We start from the raw sequence: 16,988 nt of genomic DNA, 5'->3' as shown, positions 1-16,988 counted from the left end.
CTATCACTACTACTTTATTTGCTAGAGAATTAAAAAATGGTTTAATTTCACACAAGTACACAACAAAGTAAAGTAAAGGGCCGTAAGGCTTACTTAATTACATTATTTTTGATACAAAATTTATAGAATAATTCCAAATAATGAGTTAACAATACAATTAAAAAAATGTGAGTGTTTAAAGATAACAGATAAGATTATTGCCTTTTCATCATTTCTTTAACATTGCTTTAAGCATTTAACAGCTCACACTCATGATGGTTTTCTTCTATAAATTTCACTCCAGTGCTTTCTGAACCTTCAGACACTCCCAAAACCAAACCTTTCAGCTCTGTAGAGAGAGAAACCAAACCAGGGTTCTAGAGAGAGAAGCCAAAACAAAAGACATGGAGGGGAAAGAAGAGGATGTGAAGCTGGGAGCCAACAAGTTCCCAGAGAGGCAACCCATTGGGACCTCAGCACAGACAGACAAGGACTACAAGGAGCCACCACCAGCTCCTCTGTTTGAGCCTGGTGAGCTCCAGTCCTGGTCTTTTTGGAGGGCTGGGATTGCTGAGTTCATAGCCACCTTCTTGTTTCTCTACATCACTGTTTTGACTGTCATGGGTGTGTCTAGAGCTCCCAACAAGTGTGCCTCTGTGGGTATTCAGGGCATTGCTTGGGCCTTTGGTGGTACCATCTTTGCCCTTGTTTACTCCACTGCTGGTATCTCAGGTGATCTACTTTCTTTCTCTTTCTCTCCTATTTTTTGTTTCTTTGGTTTGAACTACTACTTGTTAGGGTTACTTTCTTTTGGTGTTTTCGTTTTTTTAGTTTTGTAAGTTTTTGGGGTTAAATTTGTTCTGACACGTACATAATTTTTGGGTTGTGTACTTGTGTGTTGTTCCTTAGGCTTCTGTTTGATTCCTAGGAAAATGAGGGTGGGAAAATAACGGTGAAAAAAAATAGTTCCATTTTTTTTTTTCTCTTTTGCTTTCTGGGAGAACCAAATGGAGGACTAGTGGTGTTGTGTATGGATTTTACTGTTGGGTGTCTGAAAGTTTAATTTTCTGGCCATCAGCTTACAGTTGTGTGTTTGTTTGCTGATGAAAAACAAAGGAACCACTTATTAAAAGAGAAATAAGAAAAAAAGTGATCTTCAGTTTAGATTACTGTGATTGCAAGAAATTTCAAAGGCGTATTTTTAAAATTATTGTTTGCTTACTGGTAAAAATGAGAATGTTAGAGCAAAATGGTTTGATTTGTTAGATGTACAAGTTCTGCCTGTTCTTCCTGATGGTTTTACTGATCTTTTGTCACTTTGACTTACATGAGAATATTCAGGAAAATAAGGAAAATGAAAACCTACATCTTTGATATGCCATATAAACTTGAAAGTGTAGAAGTTATAATTTTCACTCTCCCCACTAATTTTCCTTTTCTTTTATGGTGCAGTTTTCACATTTTCTTGCTCGCTTTTTTCTATAAAAATATAACCATGTGATTGATATTGTAATCTTATATTAATATTATTGTTCTGTTGATCATTTGGTCAGGTGGTCACATAAACCCAGCTGTGACATTTGGTCTCTTCCTAGCAAGGAAGCTCTCCCTGACCAGAGCCGTATTCTACATAATCATGCAAAGCCTTGGGGCAATTGCTGGTGCTGGTGTGGTGAAGGGGTTCCAAAAGAACGAGTATGAGCGCCTGGGTGGTGGAGCTAATGTGGTGAACCATGGCTATACCAAGGGTGATGGCCTTGGTGCTGAGATTGTTGGCACTTTCGTTCTTGTGTACACTGTTTTCTCTGCCACTGATGCCAAGAGAAATGCCAGAGACTCTCATGTCCCTGTAAGTATATCTCACCTTTTCTGTTCATATCTGGCTTTCTGATTATGTACTTGTTTCCACACTGTGCTCTTCAGATTTTCTGTAAATATGGGTCATTTAGATATTAACCCATTAAATTTTTTTTTTTAAGAGTCTTTAACACTACTAATTTTTTTTTTTAATAGCTAAAGCCCATATTTAAAATCCTGCTCCTAACAATATTCCATTAATTTCTTACTATTTACAAATTGCGCCATTATGTAATTAATGTTTGTTTTTAAAATTCATAAACTTAATGGATTCATTAAAACGCTTAATCCCTTATATATATATATATCTTCTCCTTTAATCAAATAAAGAAGAATTGTCTGTAGGTTCATTATATTTATTTGTTAGTGTAGGTGATTTGATTTCATGTAGGTTCTTCAATTGTTATAGGTTATTTATTTGATTGTAAGAATATATGTAGGTTCATTATACTGTAGGTTCACTATACATATGTGTAAATTCTTATAAAGACAAGTACATTGTAGTATATTTTGTAATTGTAGGTTCCTTATTACATATTTATAATTTAATTGGTTGCAAGTTTCTTATTCCATATTTCTAATTTAATTGTGTAGGTTCTTAGTAGTCTATTTTATATACGTTAGTATTTATAAATAAATTATTTGGAGTTTGTTTCTGTTTGACCGGCCACCACCTTAAATAAATTTCATTTTTTAATTTTCAAGGTCATTTGTTTCTAGAATAATTATTGCGGTTATTTATTATTGTAAAATCACCATTATCAACATTAAAAGCACCAAAATTTAAGGAGTAATATTAACTGTTTTAAAAAATAAATAGTCAAACAATGAAGAAAACGTTTAACATGTAGCATGAGGGCATAAAAGAGATTTACAAAATCTGAATTTAAGAAAATGTTGACTGGAAAATATAAATATGGAAAGTGGATGAGTTGGCAACTAGTCAAAGGGTCTAACACATGAAAAAAAGAAGACATGAGTTTTAATTGGATAAATATGAGTTTGAAGGTGGTTTTCCTAATTTACTATAGAATTTTATTCATGTCTACTTATATGATTATTGTCATGCCATGGTAGTAGGCATGTATAGATTGTATGAAGTAAGATTGTTGTAAAATTAACCCTTAACCTGCCAAAAAGAGCCCTTCGGATAACCTTTAATCTCTATGTCATTAATTTCTGTTTGAAAGTTCAATGTAGGTCGACTCCTTTTCACTAAATTTTTAGTAAACATTAAGTGAGTTGCTATTTAAAGCTAATGCACTGAGGCTCATGAATCTGACTTCCTTATGGATTAAAACTTCGATGCACTCTTTTCCAATGTCGGCTGGTCAACAATCCTTTTATACATAGAAAATTGGGTGGTGTATTCACCCCTTCCTCAATATACTGTTGTACTTTAGTTCGGGAGTGCAAATAGTGGTGCAGGAGTACTTGGGGGCATGAATTTTCATGATCACAATCAAATGGTTTAAAATAATCTTTCTTCTGAATTTTACCGTTATGAACATTTTGATTGTGTCCCTAACAATATGCGGCTAGTATCATATCCCACACCCCTCTCAAATTGGTGGTTTCTTGACTATGATTTTGTGTTGCCTTTCACCTGGTGACTTCCAAGTTCAGGCCATTTTATTGCTCTGGCACACAATTGCTAACTTTTCTTCCTTGCGCCAAATTCCTTGTCATGACTTTCTATCATTCTTAATCATTCTATGTGTGTGCTAAAGAGGTAAAATTAAGAGATTACCATGGCAGTCAGTCAACCTTCTCTGTGATTTTTGGATCATTGATGGTAAGAGCTAAAGAGTTTTTATTTTAGCACTTAATGAAATTCTAGACTACTTTATTAGAACATTGTCTACACTCTTCAAGTATCACAGTACATTCTTCCGTGAAGTAGCAGTGTTATGTGTAGCTTTATCTCTAGTTCTCCATTTAAGCCGAATATTAAACAACCTTGTATGTACGAATCAAAATGCAGATCTTGGCTCCACTTCCCATTGGGTTTGCAGTGTTTTTGGTGCACTTGGCAACCATCCCCATCACTGGAACTGGCATCAACCCTGCTAGGAGCCTTGGTGCTGCCATCATCTTCAACAAGGACCATGCATGGGATGATCATGTGAGTAAAATTGTGTGGTGTAAGATCATTTCAAGTTAACATCTAATTGTGTGGATGAGATTATACACATATACACTTCTTACACCTTTAATGATTTTGTTGCTTCAGTGGATCTTCTGGGTTGGACCATTCATCGGAGCTGCGCTTGCTGCACTCTACCACCAGATTGTCATCAGAGCCATCCCATTTAAGACCAGGGAATGAGAACCCCTTTTGTATCTCTTCATTTTTCCTTTTCTCTAGTCTGAGTTTATATCTCTTTCTATAATGTTTTAATGTTGAGACTGGAATTGGGATGTTAATGTGCATAAGTTATTTGGCTTGTTCTATTGGACAGCTTTATTAATGTGTATGCTCGTCATCATGTTAATCTTTGTTTTTGCATTAGTCTCCAGCAAGTTCATCTTCTTTTTGGGAGAAATTCTTGCCTATGCACATGACCAATGAATGTGAGGGACTTATTATATACGAGTATAGATAAGAATTTTATGTGGTATCAGTTGCTTTTGGGGCTTGAAAGATTTCATAGTGCAGAAAATTAGTCTCTTTTGGAGTTGCAGAACCCCCTAATGGTCCATTTCTATCATGTACAAATCCAAAAAACATAGGACTTTGAGTGAGCAGTCTTGCAGTGCATGCATACCATGCTCAGTGCTCAGGTATTGCTTGAGAGGATTGAGCCAGCAACTGCCTGCATTAATCAATTAGCAAACTAATCTGGTGAACTTGTATGTATGCTGATTTAATAAGATGTTCCACAACCCTGGAATTAGTTGCAACTTTCAAAGATTTTGATTAATGGTTGTAAACCATATTTTAAATCCCAAAGCACAGCTTCTGAGTTTAACGGTTATGCAGACGTTTAAAAAGCATTACCTGAGCAATTGGTTGATGTGGTGCATAGTTGCATGCTGCTTAGGCATTATTTTGGTGTAATGTTTTTGGGAGGTTCATTTTATCCTTTTTCATCCATTGATAGCATTTAAATGTAATGGTTGACTAGAGTCACAAGATAGGTTTTCTTAATATTATATAGATAATAAAGGGTCAAGTACAAATACATTTACCAACTATAATTATAAAGAGTATTTCAAGTTTGTCCGGGAACAATTTTTTTTTTTTTTTCAAATTCACACATTAATTAACAAAAATTTCAACATAGGCACATAGCACGTCCGACAAGATTTTCATAAAAAAAAAAAAAAAAACCATTAAATGCTACAATGAACATAGTTGACGTGATATTTTTAATGATATAGTGGGAGGATCTATCCGATGGTTTTAAATTTTTTTGGTTTTTTTGTATATTTTTTTTTTAAAGTTTGGTGTCCATATCATTAAAAATGTCACGTCACCTATATCCAACTTGTCACTTAACATTTTTTTTACACAAATCGTGATGGATGTGCTATATTGTAAGTTTTCGTTAATTAATGTATGAATTTTATTATTTTTTTGTTCGTAAACCTACTTGAAATACACCCTATAGTAACTATAGTTAGTGAATATATTTATACTTTACCAAAAAAATAAATTTATTTCGAACTTCTTTAGTGATGTTTTTATTTTTACTTAAAAGATAAAGTAGAAAAAATGAGAGGAAAGTGAGAAAAAAATAATACAAGCATAAATTTGAGAGAGGGAAGAAAATTTATAAAACAAAAAAGAATAAAAATTAGGGAAAATTAGAGTTTAATCCTTCTAACATTTTTTATTCAAAAAAAAATCTTATGATTTCTTTTTTCTCAAATAAAGTCCTTATTTTTTTTGTTTCTAAATGAAGCCCTTTGACCATTGCCTCATAAAAAAAAAAATATGTTTTTATTTTTTTATTTTTTGAGGATATAGGGTACGGGTTCACCTCATACCTTCATAGGATATAGAATGAGGTTTGTGAAGGTTGCATGTTAGATTTTATCTTTGAGATTTTTTCCAAAATTTCAGAGTTAAAACCCAATATAAAGCCGACAAACCAGGGCTTGAGAATAAGTAAAAATGCATTGTCGAACACTCAAAAATGACCGCCAAGGGCTCGACACTTGTGATGTGTGAAAAAATTGAAACTAATCGACCAATATCATGTAATATGGAATGATTACAATATTATTGAACTTTAGTTAAAATTTTAAAAGTCATAAGGCTTTAGTCAGTAAATTATTAAATTAAAGGATCTAAATGAAAGTTTTCCTATAAATTAAACAAAAATAGAAAATACAACGTGGGCCTTTCTGATATACCCCAAGCCCAAACCCCCTTTCAGCCTTTCTCTTTTCCTCACTCCTCTCTCAGTTTTCAATCTTTCATCCCCTCACTCCTCCTTGCCAGAAAGCACGGCAGCACACCACTACTAGCAGAGGTACCAGTCTTCCCACCGTCGATTCCACTAGCAGTCTTTCAATCTCTTGGTTCTTTATTGCTAATAATAATTTTTTCATATATTATATATATTTTTTTATTTGGTTTCAATCAGTTTATGATGCATATCCAAATCTCGGAAATGGACCTTTTTGCTTTTGTATTGGTTGCTTTTGTGCTGCGATGCTCCTCTATGACTGGCATATAATACCCATACAAAGCTTCGATTTTGCTTTGAGTTCTAGTCTTAAAATTGCTATATATTTTTTAATTAGCTAGATTGTGAGAGCAATTTGGTGAAGTGGACTAGCTTCTTTCACCCGTAAAACATTTGGGATTTTGAATGATGTTGGTTTCTGGATATGGGTCTTGCTAAATTTGGCATCAGTTGATTGTCTGCCAGTAATTCCTAAAGAATGTTGATGAGTAATGATGGATTTTGCATGGTTTTTTGCTTGTTTTTGTAATTATCTTGGGAGTATCTGTTCAATATTTTGTTAGTATCTTGAATTGGTGATGATGTCAGGGATAGCTTAAGTGCGGTTTTATTAGACAATGGAGGTTGTTTGTTATGGAATTCTCCTTTTGCTGGAGTATTGGCAAGTCATCCAAATTCCAAAGATTAATTCTTCTTTTAAGGATTTAGTTTTGTTTAACATTGATCCCTGGTGTTTATCTGAAGCATTAGTTCCTACTATTAATGAATTTTCTTTCTCCTTTTTTTTTTTTTGGCCAACAGATTCTCCTCTTTGGTACACTTTTAAATCTTTTGTTTTGTTTTAATACTTTGTTGTCCTCTTGAGTCCACAATATTTATATCTTTTCAATTTAGACATTACCTCAATAGGTATTTTCTTTTCTTTTACTGTACATTTTTGTGTCATACTTGACAATATATATATATATATAATATTTCAATATTTTTCAATTTTAATATGTGATATCTATGCTTTCTGAAAATGAATGATCTTTTTGATTTATAAATTTTATTTACATCTTAATTTGCAACAAGGATATAGTAACATCATACTGGTACATAGAGTAGTTATAAGATTTTAGCTTTGTATCAGCCCCCTCTGTAACATTCCTGACTGTTTCTTTGATAACAAATCAGACTTGTGTGACAAGAGAAAATTACTCCTATTATCATATCACGTGAACTACGAACAAATAGTGGTAAAAGAAATACCGATAAAGCGGAGCAAACACAGTAATGGATTTTACTCAAGGCAATCAAGAAATATTAGCCAAATTTAGAGTAAAATTTTGTTTTTGTTTGTTAATAACAGATAAATATTAATATGGAAACACCAAACAGAAGCCCTAAGCTTCTAAAGTCCACCAAACGGGGTCGTGCTGAGTTCATCTACTGCTTTCTAGTTTCTAGGTAGAAAGAAATATTTGCTGGGAGAATCAAAGGGGAGGCAACTATGTCGTTCATGAAAGGAGATTTACTTACAAGAACCAGAAAGCTAGTCAAGGGCTTGGCCAAGGCTGAGCCTGTTTGGCTCAAAGCCATGGAACAGTTTGTCCTTCTCTCTCTCTCTCTCTCTCTCTCTCTCTCACTCACACCATTTGTGATTCCTGAATTTTTTTCATTCTTCGTGAATATAACGTTTAGGATTTTCACAGGACACCGCCTGTAACATTTCCTCGTGCAGATGCGATTCAGAGGATCACTCTCCCAGAGGATGTTTACATAAAGAAGTTTTTCCAGAAGCATCCAGATTCCAAACATGAAGATGCCATCAAGTATAGTATATCTTTGTTTTCTGTATGTTTATTTTCGTCTACATTTCATGTGTTCTATCAGCCTATCAGTGTGCGAGTGTGAGCAATGAGCATGTGAGTTGTGCTCCTTACAAATTACAATTGGGTCTCATCATAATTTATCATTGGAAGATGGAAGATGTGATTGATAATTCAGAATTATTAACTTGACTTAGGCATTATGTTTGAACAGGTTTTGTGGTTTTAATCCTCCACCGGCCCGTATATTTGGTCTGCGGGTGCTTGAATTGAAGGAACAGGGGGTTTCTGAAGAGGAAGCAATGGCAGTAGCCGATGTACGTATTTGGATTTCCTGTCTCTGAATATATGTTCATTCTAAGTTTTCCCTAACTATTGTTTCATGGTGTCTTTTAGATGGAATACCGGGCAGAGAAAAAAGCAAAGAAGAAGGCATATAAAGAATTGAAGAAAATTGCACGTCTTCAAGGGAAGAGGCCTCCTCCCAACCCATATCCCAGTGCTGTCAAGGAGATACAAGCTGAGGAGAGGAAGCACGTTTGTGACCGTTTTTACAATCCCAGGATTATCCAAATTGTGAGGAAATTGGAGGAGGAAAGGGCAGCTGAGATGCAAGATAGAGCAGGAGGAGGAGGGGTAAGAGGAGGAGGAGGAGGGGTAGGAGGAGGTTCCTGGTAGCCTAAAGTGCATCTTTTGATACTAAGCCTCCTGAGATTTGACATAGGCTTTAGCTTTAGAACAAGTATTAGACAACTGTGTTGGAAAGTATTCTTTTCAAATATTTTTCTGCATCCTTTTCTTTAAGCTTTAGAACAAGTATTAGATAACTGTGTTGGAAAGGATTCTTTTAAATACATTTGTGGAAAATCATTCTATATGGGTGTAACATCTTCTATTTTGCATGCTTATGTATTTTATGAACTCCATTTCCTTCCAAGCCACATACAACTCTTTTTAATCCCTTCTCAACTAGATTTTGCTTGTTAACCCCAAATGTGTACCTTAGTATGGAAAGAAATAATATGCCTTTAGAAGATGAGTATTATGGTCGAATCATGCATGGAATTTGTGAGAAATCATTGCTGTATTTATCTGTTATGTAAATGCACATAGGTTGTGAGGTTTGTGTCAGGAACTGGTCTGCTTTATAAGAAATTTAAGAATATGTGTTTTAAACTTTTTTTTAGAGGGTTTTTAGTCAGAATTCTAAAGTGAGTTTAACTTTCTCTAAGCTAAGTTAATCAGTTTGAGTTTGAAGAAATTTGTGCTTTTAAACTTGAGCTTTCTCTTTGATTACCGAGAAATAAAGGAAAACTTGAGAGACTGATAATATAGGCTATGCATATTTTTATATTGGCTTCTCTCTTTGCTCACTGTTGCATTAGCAACCTCCACTATTCGCTGATAAGAGCAGACAATGTGGGGAAGTGAGGGTTGTGAGGGTTGGATCAAGTACTGCCTGTTAGGAAATGTGTTGGGTCGTGAGCTTAATGGTTGGATGTGGCAGATAGAATATAACAACTATTTGATGTATATATTGAATGTATACATTATCCACCTTCGAACATCTCCTTCAAAAAAGTTCTGGCATGCCTTTGAAAAATTGAGTTCAAATTTATTGCAGGATGTCCAATCATCCAATGTAATGAAAGCGCATGCATCAGCAAAGTCTATCTTGACAGGTACCGGTATGTTAGTTGTCATGATATCAAATTGAATCACAGTCAACAATTAAGCATGGCAAATTCTAATTTCGTTAGAGATGATAGCATTCTCCAAACGCAGGAATGAGATTGCTGATTCCTTTAGTTTTAATGCAAGTAAGCAATGGAATGATTAGGAATGAGAATGATTCTTATTTCCGTCCTTCCCATTCTTGATTAATAAACATGCCATAAACATAATGTTCACAATATCAAGAATGTTTATGCAGACAATATCAAGAAGTCAGTCAGTCTAAATGCTGATAAACATAATGTTAATGTCAATGACCATTTGGTTTACTAGATGACACCTAAAGTTCTTTTGTCATAAGCATGCATTCATTTATTATGTATGACAGTCAATTTTAAAAAAACAATACCAAAAAGTCACTAACTAGTAAATATCAGTATTATGTTATAAATGTCAATTAAGACTTGCCGCATCAGTTGGTTACAAAAGTCATGTCGACCATTGAATAAGTTATACATGTCATTTATATGCCATCAAAGTGGAGATGAGCATTATGTGCATTGATTTGTGGTTTTGTGCACATAAATCACTGTGCAAGAATCTTCTTTGATAATTTTTAGTGTTGCTAAAAGGACTAGAAGTCAAAGTGTACTTCAATTCTATCACCACCTACCATAATCAGTTCCCACCAAAAAAATTTGCAACTTATAATAAAGTTGTAAATTTAGTGTAAATATAGGAAATTTTGTGTTTTTGTTAGACTTAAGAATTTATTTGGTTTAACTATTTATAATTTAAAAACATAACATGTTAGACTTTCTCATAAGAGATCATAATTAGTTAAACATTATCATTGAGAATGACAAAGGCTTATGCAGTTGAGGAAATAAGATGAAAGAAGGCACTTCAATGAGCATTCACTTGCTAGTTGCTACATCAAAAGAAAAATCGATCACTTGCTAAGTTAATAGAGATGGGTTGTTAACCTAGATGGGTAGTTTTCCTCAGAATATGTATAAGATAAAGTTTACAATTCTTATAAATAAATAGACTAGAATAGGGTAAAGTAGTAAGTTTTCTAGGCAACCAAACAAATCCTAACAATATATATAATTGCTTGCACGTAATCTAAAAGTTGAAGCATACTTATACAAGCTAGCTGAAATTGTCTGACCAAGGATGATGAGGGAAGTATGGCCACCAATAAAAAGCAGAGAAACCCATTGAACTCTTCAAGGCTTCAACTACTCCAACCAACCCCCAAGAAAATATAAATATATATGCTGGATGGGAAGATGATCTAACCTCCAACACTCCCCTACTTCATGCACATGCATTTAATTAGTCTTGGGAGAATTTTCTTCCATCACCACAAGTCTTCTTTACAGTTATAGCATGTCTACTTAGCAGCTGGGTGTTGTCCCCAAGCCACATAAATAGAACTTGTGGGTGTTTAAGTAATTTTGATAGAAAATAATTTTGGATGGAGAGGTAGGCAATACAAAAGTAAAATTAAGAATAAATGTATCTTGCTCAGAATGCTTATCCTTAAAAGGACTGAAAATAAATGAAGTCATTAATCTCTTGTTCTAGCTAGCTAGCTTTCACATGCATTATCGTGTACGTTCTTTATGTAGCGTTTTGTAAACTTTCTCACTTGAGAGATATTGGAATAAGTAAAAGAAATGCCAGCTTATATTGTTCTCCAAAATTTTGAGGGGAGGGCAAATATATTATATATATAGGAACTAAAATATTGCTTGTGAAACTTATCAACACAAACAATAAGCTCCAATATGCTTCTTCTTTTTGATTTTTTGCTATCGAAAAACAACTAGCAAACCATAACTTAAAACTTAATTTAAGAGAAATTCTCTTATAAATATGAGAAAAAAAATAGGCATAGAATGAGCATTGAGAAACAACAACGCTATGAGACCAGAAGTAGTTGATGCATGTTTATTTTTTTATTTATTAATGGCTGGTTTTTCACTTCCAACAAAAGAGAACCAAAATCCAGCCAACTGGTCCCAATCTCATTATCGTCCAATGCATCAACATCTGTTCTCATATCGTTTTTGGCGGTGAGGCTATTTAATGATCACTTGAAGTGGATGTGCATGTGAGGTTTAAATATATAGTTAAGTAGCTTCATGCATGTAGGTGAGTTATTTTATTTATTGATAAGTTGAATATAATAATTACCTAGTTATTATGGTGCAAAGTCTAATCGTTTTTCTCCGACCATGAATTGTTATGAGAAAATATCAATTACACCCCTATCTCATTAAATAATTTAAAAGGTTAGATTATTATAGTTACTATATATATATATTACTTTCATCTTATATATAGTACTCACTTTCTATTAGCTTGATGTAGATATACTATGGGTTTATTTCCCATAGCTTAAGTTTTCAGGGCATATAAATTAGTGATTGTCAAATATATATATATAGAGGAAATTACAGATTTGGTCCACTTATTTTATACCTAGTTCAATTTTGGTCCACGATCTTTTTTAAGTTCTGTTTTGGTCCACTAATTGTTTCATTTGTTCAATAAAGGTCCAGATTTGTGACTTTAAATCTTTTGGGTTGTGTTTTCTTCAATTATAATTGAAGTATAAGTTATATTTCATCATTTCTTAGTCATAAAAACAAATTTGGAGTATTATAATCTAAGAGAATTGAGATTTGGTGAAATTTGAAAAATTGGCAGTTTTGGGTACCCTACTTTAGGGTCAATTATCTTGAGTTTTAGAACTCCAATTTGAATGATCTTTATATGGTTGTAAAGAAGAAATGCATAGCTTTAAAACAAGTATATATTTGCTGAATTTGGGTGAGATTTGATAGGGTAAAAAGTAGGCCAAATTTGAGAAAACAAATCTGGACCTTTATTGAACAAGTCAAACAATTAGTGGACCAAAACAGAACTTAAAAAAGATTGTGGACCAAAATTGAACTAGGTATAAAATAACTGGACTAAATCTGTAATTTTCTCTATATATATATATATATTTCACATACATTGATGGTGTGTGTGATGCTTTTAGTTATAACCATTGTAACGACATGTTACCCTCATTCTAATAACTTACCCACTAATATCTTGCATAGTCGATCTTTTTGTTCCCATTAATTGTAACCTTCATCATTTTGTAGATGTTATAATCTAACCAGTATCATATATATATATGTACAACATATATGTATGAATTTAAATAAAAACCACGCATGGATTTAAATTTTTTTCTGCAGGAAATTATAAATTTGGTTTATTTATTTTATATTTAGTTCAATTTTTGTTCATAATATTTTTTAAGTTCTGTTTTAATCCACTAATTGTTCCACCTGTTCAATCTGAATTTTTATTGAACAAGTGAAATAATTAGTGGATCAAAACAGAACTTAAAAAAGATCATAAACCAAAATTGAACTAAGTATAAAATAAATAGACCAAATATGTAATTTCTTATATATATATATATATGTATTTACGTGGCTAATTAGCTAGCTGAATAGGGTGAATGCTTTCGTGAACATTAATTTTTATGTAGACCCGGTCACCAATGTGAAGAGTCCATATACAGCTAGCCAAATATGCAGCTAGATTAATCTCATAGATTCTCAACCCCAACCCCAACCCCAACCATATATAGTCTACATGGTCTCATCATTAATTCGTAGACCCATCATTGTAATTTCACCCCCAACTCCCTCATTTAAAACCCAAGCTTTCCCTCTCTCTCTCTCTCTCTCACCATTCCATTTCCAATTTTCCACTCACTGCTCCACCCAAAAAAGTCACACGCGTCTGAGAGAGAGAGAGAGAGAAAAAGCGCGAGTGCTTGGAAGTTTCGAACCATGTCGTCGTCTCAGACACAGAGGGGGAGCAAGTTCCCGTCGATAACGACGTGCAATGCGAGAGGAACGGCGTCGTACGAGTCCATCGCGGCGGACCTCGACGGCACGCTGCTCATCTCCCGAAGCTCGTTCCCGTACTTCATGCTGGTGGCCATCGAAGCCGGCAGCCTCCTCCGCGGCCTCGTCCTCCTCCTCTCGCTCCCTCTCGTCATCGTCGCCTACCTCTTCGTCTCGGAGGCCCTCGGCATCCAGATCCTCATCTTCATCTCCTTCGCCGGCCTCAAGATCCGCGACATCGAGCTCGCCTCCCGCGCCGTCCTCCCTAGGTAACAATATTATATGCGACCGACACGACGCCGTTCGATCGAGTCACTGAAATTGATTTGATTTTGATTTTGGAATTTGATTCATATTGATTAGATTTTACGCGGCCGATGTGAGGGCGGAGAGCTTCGAGGTGTTCGACAGGTGCAAGAGGAAGGTGGTGGTGACGGCAAATCCGACGGTGATGGTGGAGCCGTTCGTGAAGGAGTTCTTGGGCGGGGACAAGGTGCTGGGCACGGAGATCGAGGTCAATCCCAAGACGAAGAAGGCCACCGGCTTCGTCAAGAAGCCTGGCGTTTTGGTTGGGAAGCTGAAGCGTTTTGCTGTTCAGAAAGAGTTCGGTGACCAACTTCCCGATCTCGGCATCGGAGATCGCACCTCCGACCACGACTACATGTCACTCTGCAAGGTTCATTAATTTCTTCATTTCACATTTCGCTTCATTTTTTTTTTTATTTGTTAGTAGTAAAACCGCGGGACCCATGGTTATAACTAACCCCAACTACCTGCCAGCTAAAACCCGTACGTGCTCTTATTCAAACAATTATTACATATGGTGCCCTCGCAAAAAGGATAAAAGCAAATAATCAAGGCACTTACTGCCCATGGGCCATGGCCACTTGGATTAATGCAAAATTGCAAACATTGAACTATGATGTATTATATATGATTTACAATCCATTTTTATTGAGTACGTAGTACTCCAATTCTATTCGAGTAATGCTTAAATCCATTTTGACAAGTGTATATCTAATTTTGTCGAGTAGTGTACGTTAGAGATTTTAATCACTATTTAACAGTATATTTCTAAAGCTGTCAAAAAAATTACTAAATGGCTTCGACCGACACAAACTTTTTGACTATTTTTCCACCCTACTTTTTGAGCAACAGTACGTAAAATCACTTCGATTACAAATTGTGGTGGTTTAATTTGGTGAGATCGAACGTTCTCATATATAATGGTCCATGCATATTATGGTGAAGTTTGGTGACTAAATTAATATGCATGGTGTTGTTATTTAATGAACGTTGAACATGCAGGAGGGCTATATGGTACACCCAAGCAAGTCAGCCCGTCCAGTCCCCCTGAACCGCCTGAAAAGCCAAATCATCTTCCACGACGGCCGGCTCGTACAACGGCCGGACCCACTGAACGCCCTGATCACCTACATCTGGCTCCCCTTCGGTTTCATCCTCTGCATTCTGCGCGTGTACATCAACCTCCCTCTCCCAGAACGCATCGTCCCCTACACCTACGCCATGCTCGGCATCAAGCTGAAGATCCGCGGGAACCTCCCGCCTCCCCCGTCGCCGGGGACCCCGGGAAACCTGTACGTGTGCAACCACCGCACCGCCCTGGACCCCATCATCATCGCCATCGCCCTCGGCCGCAAGGTCTCCTGCGTCTCCTACAGCGTTTCTCGCCTCTCCCGCTTCCTCTCCCCCATCCCCACCATCGCCTTGTCCCGAGATCGTGCGGCCGACGCTGCTCGCATCTCCGCCCTCCTCCAGAAGGGTGACCTCGTGGTCTGTCCTGAAGGCACCACGTGTCGCGAGCCCTTCCTCCTGCGCTTCAGTGCTTTGTTTGCCGAGATGAGCGACAGGATCGTCCCCGTGGCCATGGACTGCAAGCAGAGCATGTTTTACGGGACCACCGTGCGCGGGGTCAAGTTCTGGGACCCCTATTTCTTCTTCATGAACCCCAGGCCCACGTACGAGGCCACGTTTCTCGACCGCCTGCCCAGCGACATGTCGTGCAAGGCGGGGAAGTCGTCGATTGAGGTGGCCAATTACGTGCAGAAGGTGCTGGGGGATGTGCTGGGCTTCGAGAGGACCGGATTGACGAGGAAGGATAAGTACTTGTTGTTGGGAGGGAATGATGGGAAGGTGGAGTCCATGTACAATGCCAAGAAGTAAACAAGTGATCAGTGACTCAAGGTGAGTGATCGCGCTGGTTTTGTTATTCTCGAATTTAGTGACGGTATGGGTTTATAGCAAGCTAGTCTAATTGCTTTTTAGGAGGGTCTATTGATAAAGTGTTGGGAAGGGTATATTGGTCTAAGTGTAGAGAAATTTATTGTGAATTTGCTTCATGTGTCTGATGACTCTGATTCAGCATGCACCATATGAATTAATACAAGCTGTTTCTTTTGGTTCAACACTCACATGGCCGGGTTGGCTAAAAGCATTACCTACTTTGAGGATCTTCAAGTTCCTTCACATACTCAACCAGAATGCCTAATCTAACAAGAGAAAAGGAAAACTCTCCTTTGAGTAATTTTATATCAAACCATCTTCCTAAGTTCAAGTAAATGAACATGAAATTTCTATTTAGAAGGAAAAATCACTGACTATCACAGTCGCCATGTTTATGATTTAGAAAAGTGAAAAAATTAAATTTCTTGCTGACGTCTACAATGTGTCATGATGACAGTGGCATCAATTATAAGAGTATTTTGAGGCCGATTTTTAGGATCCACAATTCACTTTATTTCATTTTGGTCAAAGTAAATTAGTATTATAAAACAGTATATTAATGAATATGTAATTATGAAATATCTTATTGGTTCGACTGACGGTGAAGTCTCGCTTGTGCTTCGAGTTTTGGAAGGCTGTTGTCTGCTTCATCGAGACGGTGCCGTTTTGGCTCATCAGCACAAGGTTATTCAGGTAGTACCCATTTAGCTGAAGAAGTTGTATTCAGTCAATTAATTAATGAAATACAAGATTCATTTTGTGCAAAGTTGCAAACCTCTATTTTACTTTACAAATCCCTTCATCTTTAATACCATTTTTCGAGTTATGCATAGGATGAATCTCAATAAAACCCTGTCGTTCATTCTTCGCTTCGTTGAGTTATTTTCTCGTGCTAATTTCCTTGTTTGTCTAATGAGTGATGAAGTCGATATGCTAGAAATGAGTGATGAAGTCCATAGGAATTTCCCTCTGTTTCCCAAGGAAATCACCATCTGTAACCATCATTAGCAAGCCAGAACAAGACAGCTAATGAAGGATATAAGTTGGTCAGTTGAACCTAGTTTCTAGTATTATTTTGC

At 36.1% G+C, this 16,988-nt stretch overlaps 3 protein-coding genes across 5 annotated transcripts; all 3 read left to right on the top strand.

Moving 5' to 3' along the window:
- Window positions 1–276: 276 nt before the first annotated feature.
- On the top strand, window positions 277–4,313 carry LOC147290592 (aquaporin PIP1-3). The gene is made up of 4 exons (XM_086234832.1): window positions 277–711; window positions 1,533–1,828; window positions 3,821–3,961; window positions 4,070–4,313. Exons 1-4 carry the CDS (start codon window positions 384–386, stop codon window positions 4,163–4,165), a joined length of 861 nt encoding a protein of 286 aa, XP_086090958.1. The 5' UTR covers window positions 277–383; the 3' UTR covers window positions 4,166–4,313.
- A 1,886-nt stretch (window positions 4,314–6,199) lies between these two features.
- Window positions 6,200–8,942, top strand: LOC147290591 (uncharacterized). Of its 3 annotated transcripts, none has more exons than XM_086237747.1 (5): window positions 6,200–6,317; window positions 7,697–7,841; window positions 7,949–8,068; window positions 8,280–8,382; window positions 8,462–8,942. In XM_086237747.1, the coding sequence occupies exons 2-5, from the start codon at window positions 7,747–7,749 to the stop codon at window positions 8,741–8,743; spliced, it is 600 nt and encodes a 199-aa protein (XP_086093873.1). In that variant the 5' UTR covers window positions 6,200–6,317; window positions 7,697–7,746; the 3' UTR covers window positions 8,744–8,942. The 3 variants fall into 3 exon arrangements, with proteins under 3 accessions (XP_086093873.1, XP_086093875.1, XP_086093874.1); XM_086237749.1 differs by having other exon boundaries at window positions 6,229–6,317; window positions 7,704–7,841; XM_086237748.1 differs by having other exon boundaries at window positions 6,235–6,317; window positions 7,606–7,841.
- A 4,555-nt stretch (window positions 8,943–13,497) lies between these two features.
- On the top strand, window positions 13,498–16,091 carry LOC147290590 (putative glycerol-3-phosphate acyltransferase 8). Its single transcript, XM_086238567.1, has 3 exons — window positions 13,498–13,934; window positions 14,029–14,341; window positions 14,974–16,091. Exons 1-3 carry the CDS (start codon window positions 13,609–13,611, stop codon window positions 15,847–15,849), a joined length of 1,515 nt encoding a protein of 504 aa, XP_086094693.1. The 5' UTR covers window positions 13,498–13,608; the 3' UTR covers window positions 15,850–16,091.
- The last annotated feature ends 897 nt before the right edge of the window (window positions 16,092–16,988 follow it).

The sequence above is a fragment of the Dryas octopetala genome, chromosome 3 (assembly GCF_963921425.1).
Source record: "Dryas octopetala chromosome 3, drDryOcto1.1, whole genome shotgun sequence".
In the NCBI taxonomy this organism is placed as follows: domain Eukaryota; kingdom Viridiplantae; phylum Streptophyta; class Magnoliopsida; order Rosales; family Rosaceae; genus Dryas; species Dryas octopetala.
The sequence above is the reverse complement of the archived record's forward strand: the minus strand, read 5'-3'. Positions and strand labels throughout refer to the sequence as shown.

Excerpts from the sequence above, each read along its gene's own strand:
- LOC147290591 (XM_086237747.1), top strand. The coding sequence starts at position 7,747 with ATGTCGTTCATGAAAGGAGATTTACTTACAAGAACCAGAAAGCTAGTC. Across the intron at positions 8,069-8,279 it reads AAACATGAAGATGCCATCAA|GTTTTGTGGTTTTAATCCTC; the intron begins GTATAGTATATC and ends ATGTTTGAACAG. Across the intron at positions 8,383-8,461 it reads AAGCAATGGCAGTAGCCGAT|ATGGAATACCGGGCAGAGAA; the intron begins GTACGTATTTGG and ends GGTGTCTTTTAG.
- LOC147290590 (XM_086238567.1), top strand. The coding sequence starts at position 13,609 with ATGTCGTCGTCTCAGACACAGAGGGGGAGCAAGTTCCCGTCGATAACG. Across the intron at positions 13,935-14,028 it reads TCCCGCGCCGTCCTCCCTAG|ATTTTACGCGGCCGATGTGA; the intron begins GTAACAATATTA and ends CATATTGATTAG. Across the intron at positions 14,342-14,973 it reads ACTACATGTCACTCTGCAAG|GAGGGCTATATGGTACACCC; the intron begins GTTCATTAATTT and ends TTGAACATGCAG.
- LOC147290592 (XM_086234832.1), top strand. The coding sequence starts at position 384 with ATGGAGGGGAAAGAAGAGGATGTGAAGCTGGGAGCCAACAAGTTCCCA. Across the intron at positions 712-1,532 it reads CTCCACTGCTGGTATCTCAG|GTGGTCACATAAACCCAGCT; the intron begins GTGATCTACTTT and ends TCATTTGGTCAG. Across the intron at positions 1,829-3,820 it reads CCAGAGACTCTCATGTCCCT|ATCTTGGCTCCACTTCCCAT; the intron begins GTAAGTATATCT and ends ATCAAAATGCAG.